At 31.6% G+C, this 14,112-nt stretch overlaps 2 protein-coding genes across 3 annotated transcripts; one reads left to right on the forward strand and one right to left on the reverse strand.

Moving 5' to 3' along the window:
* The first annotated feature begins 5,056 nt into the window (after positions 1–5,056).
* Dera (deoxyribose-phosphate aldolase) lies at positions 5,057–7,900 on the forward strand. The gene is made up of 6 exons (XM_089700899.1): positions 5,057–5,268; positions 5,350–5,543; positions 5,831–5,963; positions 6,289–6,518; positions 6,853–6,999; positions 7,306–7,900. Exons 1-6 carry the CDS (start codon positions 5,241–5,243, stop codon positions 7,465–7,467), a joined length of 894 nt encoding a protein of 297 aa, XP_089557025.1. The 5' UTR covers positions 5,057–5,240; the 3' UTR covers positions 7,468–7,900.
* LOC149484709 (uncharacterized) lies at positions 7,798–13,847 on the reverse strand. Of its 2 annotated transcripts, none has more exons than XM_089700898.1 (5): positions 13,690–13,847; positions 9,699–10,475; positions 9,313–9,403; positions 9,096–9,219; positions 7,798–8,831 (listed from the first exon to the last, which is right to left on the reverse strand). In XM_089700898.1, the coding sequence occupies exons 1-5, from the start codon at positions 13,708–13,710 to the stop codon at positions 8,675–8,677; spliced, it is 1,170 nt and encodes a 389-aa protein (XP_089557024.1). In that variant the 5' UTR covers positions 13,711–13,847; the 3' UTR covers positions 7,798–8,674. The 2 variants fall into 2 exon arrangements, with proteins under 2 accessions (XP_089557024.1, XP_089557023.1); XM_089700897.1 differs by having other exon boundaries at positions 9,096–9,240.
* Positions 13,848–14,112: the final 265 nt, after the last annotated feature.

Below are 14,112 nucleotides of genomic sequence, written 5' to 3' on the forward strand. Positions count from 1 at the left end.
AAAATAGATAGACTTATATTTGCCAAACATAAATATCTAATACAAAGATAATATCAAACAATAATTCTTTGTAAGCAGTTTGATGTTAGCTTGTGGGCTGGTTTGTTCCGTATAACAGATTCACTAATAGAAATATAAATCTCAAAGTCGGGATCACGATTTATTGAACGACCCATCCCGTCTTTATTCGTCACGTTTACAACATGAAAAAATTGCTTTCTCATCGCACCCACATCGGATATCCTTTGGATTTAGCAGTAAAATGTGCAATCTTAGTTCTCAAACGATGCTTTGAAGCAAAAATGCTCTACGATGGTAATGCAATCTATGTTAAATAAAATTTAGTTTAATTACTATCTAAGTATGTCCTATTTTCATACCTATTAAATACATAATCGTGCAATTTACTATTTGTGCCATAAAAGCCCAAATCGGATGTTATATTTTTCGTATGGAAATAGATAAGACATCTAAATGAGGAAACATAGGAGTGGGCGAAATTTCATTTAGGTATTGTGTCAATGTTTTGTTGGGGAGGAACGTATAGTCGGTATAAATATTTCAGCTCATGTAATTTGTTCGTAATACGTTTCGTGGGCTAAATTACTTGGACTCGTGAACTCAATCTGCTAATTGATCCCACCCGTTGCTATTTTCCTAAGCATATAAATGTCTAAACTATTTTCTTAACAAACAATTCACACTCTAAGTGTAAAATCATGTAGCAATCTACTAATAAACAGTAAAAGCTTCCATTCTTCATTTCCATTTCATATTCAAATAAATCTATATTATATATGTACGTAATTGACTTTAATTGCAATAATACTTCTGACAAACGATCAATTAATTATTGAAGATCGTATAAAACATTAAAGTAGGTACGATAGATAGGTAGGTACTCACAATACAAACAAATCCTCTCCTCGTGTCCTAGAAAGAAAAAGGAAACAGTAATTCCTTTAAAACTTCTAAAACCAACAACTAAGAGACATTTTCACAGTTGGGCTGTACTCTAATGGCCTGGTGAAATGTTTATAGCCTTAGTTTTCCGCCCGAACGAAACAAATCTTTGATAAATAAATCCAGTCGATAAGTAACAATAGTATTGTGACTTAGGACTGCTGATGACTTTCATTTATTATTTATTCTGACTTCGTAAAAGACGAAGGTTTTTACGAAGTCTTTTTAACAAAAAAAAATCAAAGCTGGGTGCGCAACGCAAAAGAAGTTGGTTGCGTTGCAAGTTTCTTTAAGTTTTAAAATATATTCATATAAGTGTAGATATTTTGTCATCATTTGTTTACTTTTTATCGTATCGTATATTTACATGGATACATATTATGTTACTGCATTTCCTGTTCATTAGGAGGGTTCCCACAGAGAGAGCAGTCTCACGAAGCAGCTGCTGCGCCAAACAGCAACATCAGCCTTACTTGAGGTCTAAATAGTGTAACTAACACGAGTTTCTTTTATTAGGTCTTAGTATTAGGTATATAGATTATTAATTTATGTCTCACAAAAGGTATTGTGAGTTGTTATTTTTTTATCGGTAAGTACCTAATTTAAATTAGTTACCATTTCTTTTTTTCTCTACGAAAGAAAATGTTGTCAACGTATTTTTTTGAGATCGCAGTCTTTGCTTGCATGATTTTGCGACAATTTTATTTAGCTAAATAATTTATTTTCCACAAGCAAAACATTAATGTTACAAAAGATTTAATTTTGAAACAACCCAAAAGACAGAACAGTATATCAATAAGTATAAAAAAGAAAGTTAAAATTTAATTTAAAACCAAATAAATAAAGGTAGAGCAACAGCCACTCTACTTTCATTATACCCTTAGTTAATGGGTTTGGTTAATTTGGTTGTACCTAACAAAGAAATGAGCTACAATTATCAGGTAATAAATTTAATTTTTGTACAAGATTCAAATGTTAACATTCAATTATTGTAAACAAGCTGCCACGGTACGTACACGTTACGTGGTAGGGTTTGCATTCAATCAACGACAAGCTTTGACTTTACACATTGAATTGTTATTTGTACGATATTGTTGCAATTGCTAAAAGCAGCTCAGTCACAAAACATAATGATTTATTTAAAGTGAATTGTAGCAGTAGATGTTTATTAAATAAAAATAAACAACTATCTATATAATATTTATTCTGTCTTGCTAAAAATAAATCACATACATAATAATTAATTTTTACGAAACATTACTTTTGACAGTATGATGCACATAATCACAATATTATATCTATTTATATAAAAATGAAGTTTTCCTAGGTCATGGCATCACGCGTGAATGGCTGGACCGATTTCGATAGTTAATTATATACATGCGTCCTAGATTTTCAAATCCTGCTGAGGAATTCTGAGCTTCATACACATGTAACGTATGTCTACGTATATCCGTATATCCAAGCAGTGGATAACACAGATATTCTGGACTATAATAATATAATTATTAAATTATTACTGGATACAGCTTTATTGAATTTACTTTAGGTGTCTTCCGATATGCACTGCAACCACTGCACAGTGCTATCACTGTAGAAAAATTCGTTCCGTTATGGACTGCCAGTATACTGCCGCAGTACCCTAGGGAAATTTATGACGTCATTAATCGCCGCCATATTCTACTGTGAGCACTGGCGTTTTCGAGGTAAGGTACTCGCAGTACTTTGATCACGTGATCAGTCCACAGAGCAAGTAATATAATCAGTCAAAACCACTCGAGTGCACGTCTTATAAACAAAGCTACAGTATAATCAGAAAATTTTAAAGTTCTGTAATTAGTTTGGATTAATAAATAAAACAATGGAAGAATTGCAAAAATTAACTTTATTAGACTGTGTTGAAAATGTTCAATACGAGCTGAAAGTTCTTTTTTATTCTTTTTTATGAAAAAGTACTTACTTTTATTATATTATAAATTCAATTTACAATTAATATTAATTAAAATATTTTTAATTGGACAGTACTCCAAAACAGTTTATTTTTATGTTCTAGAAAACTTTAATACACTCATTTGAATGCTGCGTCAAAAAATGCGGCTGACAGTATACTGGATTGTGTTCCGTTTTAAATCGTAACCAGTATAACTGGCTATAAACTTATAAAGGAACGGCTTCACAGTATACTGAATTGACGTCACACCTTACAGTGGTCGCAGTGCATATCTAGCTGGAGAGCCAGTGAACCCTGGGACTAACGGTCTCCCTGTAAGGCTAGAAATTTGTATACTTACGATTTATGGCATTCTAAGAGCAATAGCCATGACCTGGCAGGCGTCAGCCCTGCACGTCATCAGCCCCTTTATTTTTCAAACTGTTAAAAAAATTGGTTTTCTAAATTTGTTTCTGTAAATTTGAAAATTTAATAGGATAAAGTTTATTTATTGTACATCATAAAAAAAAATTGACAGGCGATTACAATAAGCAGAAGTATATGACAGATCAATTAGAAAACGCACAGTTGATGAGGTAAAATAAACTTTATCCTGTATACTCGAAATTTTTATATGTCTTCAAATAAACGTCTCAGAGTAAGTATGTACAATGCCAGGCGGTTGTGAACAGCATAAGACCTTGACAGGCGAGGGGACAGTAATTGCTAAGGGCGTGCGAGTGGGAGGTTTTGCGTGAATGCATATAGTGCATTCTGTCTGTCACTCCTGTTGGTCGTAGCGTGATGATACATAGCCTATCACCTTCCTCGATAAATGGGCTATCTAACAGCGAAAGAATTTTTCAAATCGGATCAGTAGTTCCCGATATTAGCGCGTTCAAACAAACAAAAAAACTCTTCAGCTTTATAACATTAGTAAAGATTTATTTTATTTAAACGTACAAATTTAATATTAAATAATTTTTGTTTTGTAAGTTTTCGCTTATCTTATAAGATCTATAAATAGACCATCTAACAAATGAATGAAATAATTTTTCAAATCCGACCCGTGGTTCCTGAATCCTGATATTAGCGCGTTCAACATAGCAAACAAACAAGCAAATCCTTCAGTTTTATTATATTACCTAGTAGCTAGTAGTGTCACTACTATAATATAGACTATGTATATAACATCACATAGCGTGGCGACGCGGCCACGATTTAAAAAAAAAAAAGCTTCGTTACAACTTTTGGCCTTTATTTTTTCTGTCTAGCCCATGTCTAGCCCCCATTCGCAACGCGCGATATGGAACATACTTGTTCCAAAAATATTACAAAATAAATATTAGGTGGTGTAGGTAGTACTTTAAGAAGACATTGATTGCTCACATATTTATTTATCATAATCATCATAAAGAAAGTTATTTGAAGTACCTACCTATGCATTTTAAAATATTAAAAAAATGAAATAATGTATTTTATTGTGATTTTAATACATTTAAAAAGCTTTTTTTGATTTGAATTATAAAACACAATAAAATACATTGCATTTACTGTATGCGTTCATGTAAAATTTCTTATTTGCACGCCGCCCTTAGCAACTGTTCCCTCGCCTGTCAAGGTCTTATGCTGTTCACAACCGCCTGGCATTGTACATACTTACTCTGAGACGTTTATTTGAAGACATATAAAAATTTCGAGTATACAGGATAAAGTTTATTTTACCTCATCAACTGTGCGTTTTCTAATTGATCTGTCATATACTTCTGCTTATTGTAATCGCCTGTCAATTTTTTTTTAAGATGTACAATAAATAAACTTTGTCCTATTAAATTTTCAAATTTACAGAAACAAGTTTAGAAAACCAATTTTTTTAACAGTTTAAAAAATAAAGGGGCTGATGACGTGCAGGGCTGACGCCTGCCAGGTCATGGCTATTGCTCTTAGAATGCCATAAATCGTAAGTATACAAATTTCTAGCCTTACAGGGAGACCGTTACTCCCAGGGTTCACTGGCTCTTGGACCAATCGGAAGACACCCTTTATTTTTTAAAAATGAAAAATGATATGGCAACTCAGGCCTCACCCTGTCATCCTCAGAGGAATAAATGCTCTGAGCTGTCATCAGCTGCGAACCTTTCAAATGTCAAGTCAAACTTGTCATTGTCAAATGTCATAATATCAGCTGATGCCCGTATTGTTGTTGTCTCTCAGTTTATGATCTTTCGGCTTTCCTCATATTTTTTTATCAATTGAATTTTATCACAACGTATAATATTATCATTTTCACGAACTAACCTCAAAAGTAGCTGAAAGAGCAAACTATTCTTATTATTATTTCACTAACATGGTTCAAATATATTCAAAAACTTTGGGTAACGTATTTAGAATAATTCATAAAATCGCAAATTTTAAATAAAATTACATTAATTTCCTGTATTTTTTGTTTCTTGTAGATCCTTCGGTCCTGAATGACGCTTACTTAAACAAGTATAGCATTGAACTTCAAGTCAAAAAGATTCTGCAAAAAAATTTAGTTATTGACAAAGAAAATTACAGAAATTGGCTTATAAAAGCAGTGTCTCTTATAGATTTGACTACACTTTCAGGAGATGACACAAGGTCTAATGTAACAAGACTCTGCTTAAAAGTATGAAATACTTTAGAATCTTTTATTCATAATTAACTAACTAATAATTGTTATAATAATCATTTAAAATTTGTCAGATTTGTTGCTCTATTATGAACAAATATAAATTCAAATAAAACGTGTCATAAATAACTTAATAACAAATAGATTTCAGCAAAAAATATAATAAGGACATTATTGAATTATGAATTGAAAATAGACTATTTTTTTATTTAATAAAATATGTTCCTTTGTCCCAATTGATATTTCTAGACTTTTTGTATTATAATTTTCTTTTTATTTTTCAGGCACAGAAACCATTACCAAACATAGAACCAAATATAAAAACTGCAGCTGTATGTGTATATCCAAACAGAGTTATTGATGCATATGAAACATTACAAAAAATGGGGGTTACAAAGGAAATTAATATTGCATCTGGTAAGAACAAATAATTACTAAAGAAACAATCCAGTTTTTACATGCTTTAAAAATAATTAAGTGGTGTGTGTGTGTAAACCGTAAACGGTCTTTAAATGCTAATTGGCCATTTATACAGCATTCAAAATATTCTCTATTATCTGCCAGGCTACCTTTGTATAGAATTTGATTAGTTTTTTTTAAATGGAGGTGTTTAAATTGCGTAAAGGATGATTTACGTTACAATGTATTGCGGCCAAGCCGAGTATTTGTTCCCACTATGGTAAAATTGTTTTTACCATAGCATATTACTTACATAAAATCCGTATAAGAACTTTGCTTCTAGTTGCAACTGGGTTCCCGTCTGGCTTATATCCACTATCAACAAGGCTGCAAGAAATTAAATTTGCTGTATCCAATGGTGCAAATGAAATTGATGTAGTTCTGGATAGAAGCTTGGTTCTAACAGGCAAATGGGATGTGCTATATGATGAAGTTTTGCAGATGAAAAAGGAATGTGGAAATGCACATTTGAAAGTCATCCTTGGAGTGGGCGAATTAGGAACGTATGAGAATGTAAGTTTTTACCATTATTTAAAAAAAAAAAATTTAAAAAATTGTGAATTATTTAGTATGTAGTAGGTTTACAAATATACCTTTTTATTTGTTGGAGTTAAATTTAATATTTTTATTTTGTAAATGACAAATATGATAATTTAGTTGCTACAATCTGAAAAAGCCTCATTTATTAAAAGCTATAAAAAATAAATATGTTTTATTCCGTTTCCATTCACAAAAGATAATTAACATTTATAAATGTTGTCACGAGAATAAAAATTAAAGATAAGCAAATTGAGGCGCAAATGTTTTGTCATAATATGTTCTAAAAATCATAAAATTTTTATCACAGGTCTATAACGCTTCAATGGTGGCAATGATGGCTGGAGCAGATTTCATCAAGACATCTACAGGGAAGGAAGCTGTTAATGCCACTCTACCCGTTGGCTTGGTGATGTGCAGAGCTATCCGAACATTTTACCAAATGACCAATAAAAGGGTAAATTCTTGCTTTTTTCACATAAGTACTTTAACGATTTTTTTGTAAGTAAAACTTTTGGTATCTTTGAATCTTGCCAAAGTAGTTTCCCTTCTGACACGTGTGCTCAGACACGCTCTTTTTTTATAACAAAAAAGTTTCATTACGATATACATATAAACAATATTAATTGAAGTTTATTTTGAAACAAATTAAATTTACATATTTATTATTATCATACAATCTAGAGTTAACTTTGTATTCCACATTGTCTTTACGGCGAATTTATATAATTTATGCAAATAATTATTCAAAACTTTGTTATAGGTGGGTTTGAAGCCAGCAGGCGGCATAAAGACAGCACGCGACGCTATCAATTGGTTAGTTCTTGTGCAAAGTGAATTAGGACCAGAATGGCTTTGCCCCGATCTCTTCAGGATTGGAGCTTCTAGCTTACTTAATGTTATTGAAAAAGAATTGAGCCAGTAACATCATCAGCAACTTAAAAACAACGTAAAAACTGTATCGATTTCAAAAATATTTTTCCGTTAGAATTTATTTCGTTTCAACGTGGGCGAAGCCGGGAAAGGCAGCCAGTTTTTAAAACCGGCCAAGCACTTTTTGAGTTAAATCGTAACAAGCAAAAAAATATATATTTTCCTCTTTACAATATTAGGTTAAAACTTAAATCATAGACAATTCAGAGACCAAGTTAATAATGAATCGTATGCCTTGGAATTATGAAAAATCCCCTGATTAATTACTTAACAGTAGATATACCGTTTATATTTTTTAGTAAGGGCAATAAAACTAGTTAAGTATCTTCGTATGTCATTTATTTTTTGATATAATATATTGTTATACATTATAAATTTTATGGCATGTTGTTGGCATTTATTATTATATAGTTATATCAATTCAAGATTAGTTTTATTCAACAGACCCTATACATAAACTTAATACGTTTTATAGAAAATAATTATAAAGAAACTTAAAATATCCTATGAGTAAAATGAATACACCTTTGGTCTTCTACAACTTACTTTGCTATACTTAACCTCATACTTTTCATCATGGTACATAATACACTGGGCCAATAATATTCTTTGAATGTAGCTATTGTATTTTACGGCCTATAAAATCTTATAAAATGGACTGGGAGACCCTGCTGCTTTTTAATATAGTGCACTGGGTCAATTGCCGATGTGGGGTAATTTCAGAAATTTGTGAATACAACCGCAGAGGATCATTTTAAGTATTGTTTGAAAACGTATAGGTTTTCTAAAAATAGCAGTCACGTTCGTTAATACAGTCACTAGCTACGTGATAATTTTTCTTTATTTAATTTATCTCGTCATCTGCTACATCCAATATCCATCAGCCCGTAGTACGGGCCCTGTTCCTATGAGCACGTCACCTTTTTGTGACGCCCATGACGAAAAATAAAATATATAATTATAATGGTTTCATTTAATACCACATGTACCTGTATATAATCTAATCTAGGTAAACCAAACAAATTTTAAAGTATCTATAATAAATAAATCTTATTCAAAAACAAAATTATTCAACTTGAAAAAGAGTCATCTCAGTAGATAGTCTCCTTAACTAGACAAAACAAAAACGTATTTACGGACGTTAAACATAATATTTCATACATCGGAAAGTCAACAATCATTTTTAACCCTAAATTCAATCATTCCTGAACAACCGGTGGGTCTGCTCTAAAACCTAACTTTGGATCTGCATCATAATTGACAACCCGCAGTTTGCCCAGTTTGTCCACGTAACCGTAGTGGCCTCTTACGTGACCGTCGTTGTCGCGCTCCTCATAACGGAACTGCCGATTTTTCCTGCAACGATATTTAAATCTTATGAACCGTGTAATTATACTGTTTTCGAAATCAAAAACTATTTTATTTTTATTCGGAAGATTTTGAAGCCTAACATCTATTAACCACGAATACACAAATCTCTATGGAAAACATAATTGCAAGAAACCAAGGCTGTCTGTAGGTATACCTACTTACCTAATTTAAAATAATGATATTGGAATCGAGGAATTACCATAAAAAATTAAATGTGTAAGTAATTAGATATTATGATATTATCCATACCCTTTGCCAGTGTCAAATCCAAACTGATAACTATGTGGTCCATTCATTCCGTGCATTCGAAATTCAGTCCTCTCGCCTTTTTTATTTGCAGGAACATATACCGGCCGCTTTGCTGCTTGTTTCACTGGAGCGGGATGAAAATCACCTTAAATTAAACAGGGACTATATGTATTTGACAATTCATTTGAATTTTACTACCATCGACATAAATACTAACGTTTGGGCTGGTGGTTATTCGTTTCTGAAGTCTCTTGTTCTGAAGGTCTCCTTTTACTTTCATTGCCATTATTAGCTTCTGTAGGAACTACCTAAAAATAAACACAAATATATGTAGCATTTGACAGGGTAGTTTTTTTTTTGCCTAAAAGTTGTAGGGATAGCAAGTTCCTACTTAAAGAAATTTAGTCTAAATCTAGTCAGAAACTTTTAGGGTTTAAAAAAATAATAAGTAGTTATTAGAATAACGCGAACATAAAACAGAAACTTTCAATTTAAACCATAATCTAATAGGATGGTGCAGGGCAGTAGCGTCATTAGCGTAAATAAGATATCGGTAGAAATTCTTATCCTTTATGTATAAGTACTTATCCTATTTTTACTTACCCTCTGTTCTTCTTCATTTTTGTTCTTTAACTTTCGTTTTTGTTCCTCCTGTTTGTATAAATAGATTTTCTTTTCGTCCGATGGCGTTAAGTAAACACCTTCAACGCCCGAAAGAGGTCTAAATGTTCTTATTGGTTTAGCCTTTGGAATTTCTGCTATATTATCAGCATATTGCGCAATAGGAATAGGCACAGGATTGAAATGCCCTACAACCTTCTTTGGATATAGTGCTGTGGGTTTCTTATATTTTAACTGTTCTTGATTTAAAGGAGCGTCATTTAAAGCAGAATCATCAAAATAGAAATTGCGAGCATTTTCCAAAGGAGGCAAAAGGCCCCTAGCCGGTGTGGGTGGTAAAACACTCGTATCTTTCACTAATACTTTTCCAGTTCTTAAGTTACTCATCACTATTTCTGTCAATTCGGGTGAATTTTGGATAAATTGCTGAGGTGTATTCTGAGGTTGTTCAGGCGCAATTGGATACCAATCATTTTGTTCAGCAACCTCTGGCGGTTTATAGTAGTCAATCATTGTCTCACTGGACGGTGGTAACAAAAATGTAGCCGGAGTAGCCATAACAGCACGCAAAACTTCCTCACGTTTATGTGGAATGGGCGGAATTAAAAATCCATCTGGTGAATTTGCACTCGAAGTATAATATATTGGTTTATTATTTAAACTTTCTATTGACTCCACTTTAGGTGAATCATTGTCATTATCTTCTATATTTACAGTAGGTACTCTTATAGCGGCTGTTAGAGCGCTGACCATTAAAACCTGAAAAAATTACGTTAAATTAAGTTTAAATCCATGACCTTGTAGTCGAATGCTCAAAACGTCGAATAAATATAGGTAGGTAATTACTTAACCAATAAGTAGTTAGGTATCTTAATTTCAAATTTTATAATAATCGTCTAAAATCAAAAAGCACCAAAAAAATCTTGATAGAAGGCAATAAGGCCCACGGAACCGAATTCAATAAAAGAAAAAAGTGTACATTGCATCATACCACGTAATATTCGATCAAGAAAAGTGTGTCACGACAAGAAAAAAGAATAACAAAAAATCAAGAGGTAGTCTAGTTTATATTTATTGGTTCACTGACCTATCACTTTTTATTGTATTAAGCTAAAGCAGGCTAAAATATCGTTAATGTCATTATTTTCTGCAAGTTTGCGATTACTGATTATTGTAAAAAATCCTTTTGATTAAGTACTTCGCAATAAGTTAAGGTTAACCAAACAATTAAACATTTAAATTATGAAAATTCGCTTTCCATAAAAATCAACACGAACTTAATCTCTTTAAAATACAAACCTAGTTATATTATAATTAACTATTGTTTAAAAAAATATAGCATTCTAAGAAATTGCTGGAAATCTATTTGATTTTCTGATACCTATCGATATCGTTCCGGTTTTAGGATGTGGGACCGTTCCCACGTCCTAAAACCTATTCACAACATAACAACAACAAAGCTATAGGATAAATAGATGCCTGTATAAACGACATTTAAACTTATCTAATTAATATTATTATACTTAGGTCTATCAGCTATCTAATCTATCTATTATACCTACTTAACTCTTATGAGTCTTCGGGTGTAGTTACGTGCCTACAAAATTATTTTATTGAAAAAAATATATTTACCTACTTAATACAGTTTACAAACTAGGACTATGTAAATTCTGATATATTCAGTTCGACTAAACCTTGAAATCCAACCCGTCTGAGAAAGAAATGTTAAACCTTGGTATAGATATCATATTATTTACGGTCTAGGTTACGATGGTTATTGGAAAATCGTAATCGTAGTATGTATGTACAATAATAATATGTTACCCATGTAATCTTAGATTCTAAATTAAGTATTACCTAGTATGCGGGTGCATTTACCTAGGTGTACATATAATACGTAGGTACCTATCTCCATTCATTTTTCGTATTGCTAAATAAACCGTAACAATAAGGCTTTTTAAATATTTATATAATAGGAAAGCGATATGATTATTTCTTCGATCATTTGCTCTTTGTGGTTGTGACTAATAACTTTGATTGTTTGATTGATACATTTTTCACTTTCTAGGATTGACCCAGAAAACATCTGGGAGAGTCTGTAGTTGTGGTGCTGGCAATCGATACATTTAGGCTAGTAGCACAGATTACTAAATAGTTAATCTAGAAGTAGTTAGTATGACAAAATGAAAAATATGAAATATAGGTACCTATTTAGTTAACTAATTAATAAATATAGGAGAAAATGAAATACATTAAGTTTCTATCTACTCAACGAATTCAATAAAAAATAAATTAACAGGTAGGTAGGTACCTAATTATTATACCTACCTATTAAATCGAATCCACGATGTATCTAAATAACTTTAATACCTACTTACATAATCTAATTACTTACTAATATTATAAAGAGTTTGTTTGTTTGTTTGAACGCGCTAATCTCAGGAACTACTGGTCCGATTTGAAAAATTCTTTCGGTGATAGAGAGCCCATTTATCGAGGAACGCTAAGACCAAGAGGAGCGGAGCAATGCGGGCAACTTTAATCTAATTATGAAGATAATAACAATCATAATAAAGCTATTTACTAATCGATAACACATTTCCATTTTAACAAGTAGGTATCTACTTATCGAACTTACAATAAAAATAGACATTAGGCAGGCAGGCATTTGATAAATAAAAATCTATTTGATAGATTTTTATTTATCAAATGAATAATTGAATAGGTTGTACCAAGTACAGAGTTTGGAATTATGTATCAATAAAATCACATCACTTGCCATTATTTTCAATCGTACTTAAGTATAATAGATTTGAATTCATAAAAAAATTGGCTAGGTACATACATATTATAATATAATAATAGATATATATCTAGCTCACAAATCTCTACAATGGGAACGCTTAAATTGCAGCCAAATAAGACTATCGTAAAAGAATTTTAAGGTATCCGATAGTGTTAATAATAGGAGAACAGCTATTTGTCACGGCACTGACCATTATTATTACCTATAATGAAAATTTCTATTGAAATCAAATGAAAGTGCGACTAATAAGCTCGGAACGAGTAGTTAAGCAAATACCTGCACTACGGTAGCATTAAAAGTGGATTTATCCATAGATAACATAACAGGTACGTTACGTGCAGTACACTAACTAATAGTTAGGTGTAGAAAGTTTATTTTAAATTACTTTTTCCGCTACGGAAACTTATGTCATATAGGTACCTGTTTGGAATTAATATAACTTAATAAATAAGGCTGTACAATATTGTAAAATATAAAACCACGTAGCAAATAAATGTATCAAAATCAGTTCATCCAGTTGAGAGCTATGATGGTATAGATTGACCTAGGTCCTAAGCAAAAACAAATTCATTGTATCTTTGCAGTCGCATTTTTTGTGAGCTAGAATTTATATTCGGTGAGACTTAATGAAACCGTTACTAGGTAGGTACCTTTAATATTCATTAATTCGAATTAATTAATATTTTTATTAATTAATATTATGAATTCTGACTGATTCTGAATGACTGCAAATCTATTTATATCACTAAAAGAACACACAAATATTTCCTGGCGAAATGCACTCACCAGCTACCTATGCTTAATCGAAAAGGTATGCATTTTTGATGATAAAACTCAATACCTAATCACTTACAAACTAATGCCCTTTTTTCTTCGTCACAAATTGTTACAAGTGCGTTGACATTAAACTAGAAACCTAAGAAAGATCTTATCCAAATTAACTACTGGCTATTACTAGAAAAAATACTTGTAGGTACCTATATGCCTAGGTACATAATATTGTTATAAAGCGATGTAAATGTACCTAATAACGTAACAATGAATAAAAAAAAATTATTGTCTTACAGGTACATAGTTATATAACTTTAACTTGCAGATAAGTACCTACTAACTTATAAAATATAAAGAACATTTTTAACACATTAGAAGCAGCTGTGGTGTACGTACCAAAAAAGGTGTCCAAAACATAATAGAACTGGATCGCACAATAATTGTCAACACTGAAATATTTTTAATAAAATATACGCGAGTCAGATAATGTCTAAGTCGTTTGTTGCGCTCGCGCAACTTCTATCATAATAGTAATGAAGGCTGACAACGGTCACGCTTACAATTTATATAGATCGACAAATTGCCACTCTACTGTATAGGAAATGGAACCCATGTTTTATTTTGTTTTGTATATGAGTTAGATAATATTTTATTAATTGGTAAACTAAATAGGTTCCTAATTTATTTGTAGTTAGGTTTACAGGTAGGTACCATTTCTTATTTAGGTACATTACTAGGTAATACTGTTGCTCTATTTTAAAAACGATTGCGCGATTGGATAAACGAATCTTCCCAGTATTTTTCAAATAAAATCTTACT

This window comes from Colias philodice, chromosome 11 (assembly GCF_061535455.1).
Source record: "Colias philodice isolate Cphi_HAF_F1 chromosome 11, ilColPhil1 Martin Lab GWU primary, whole genome shotgun sequence".
In the NCBI taxonomy this organism is placed as follows: domain Eukaryota; kingdom Metazoa; phylum Arthropoda; class Insecta; order Lepidoptera; family Pieridae; genus Colias; species Colias philodice.

What these genes read in the sequence shown, in the direction of transcription:
- LOC149484709 (XM_089700897.1), bottom strand. Translation starts at nt 13,710, where the DNA reads ATGTTTTGGACACCTTTTTTG. An exon ending in GAATAACCACCAGCCCAAAC is followed by an intron (nt 9,241 to 9,312) that starts GTTAGTATTTAT and finishes GTTTAATTTAAG; the next exon opens with GTGATTTTCATCCCGCTCCA. An exon ending in GGATTTGACACTGGCAAAGG is followed by an intron (nt 8,832 to 9,095) that starts GTATGGATAATA and finishes ATATCGTTGCAG; the next exon opens with GAAAAATCGGCAGTTCCGTT.
- Dera (XM_089700899.1), top strand. Translation starts at nt 5,241, where the DNA reads ATGGTTCAAATATATTCAAAAACTTTGG. An exon ending in TAACAAGACTCTGCTTAAAA is followed by an intron (nt 5,544 to 5,830) that starts GTATGAAATACT and finishes TTTATTTTTCAG; the next exon opens with GCACAGAAACCATTACCAAA. An exon ending in GGAAATTAATATTGCATCTG is followed by an intron (nt 5,964 to 6,288) that starts GTAAGAACAAAT and finishes CTTTGCTTCTAG; the next exon opens with TTGCAACTGGGTTCCCGTCT.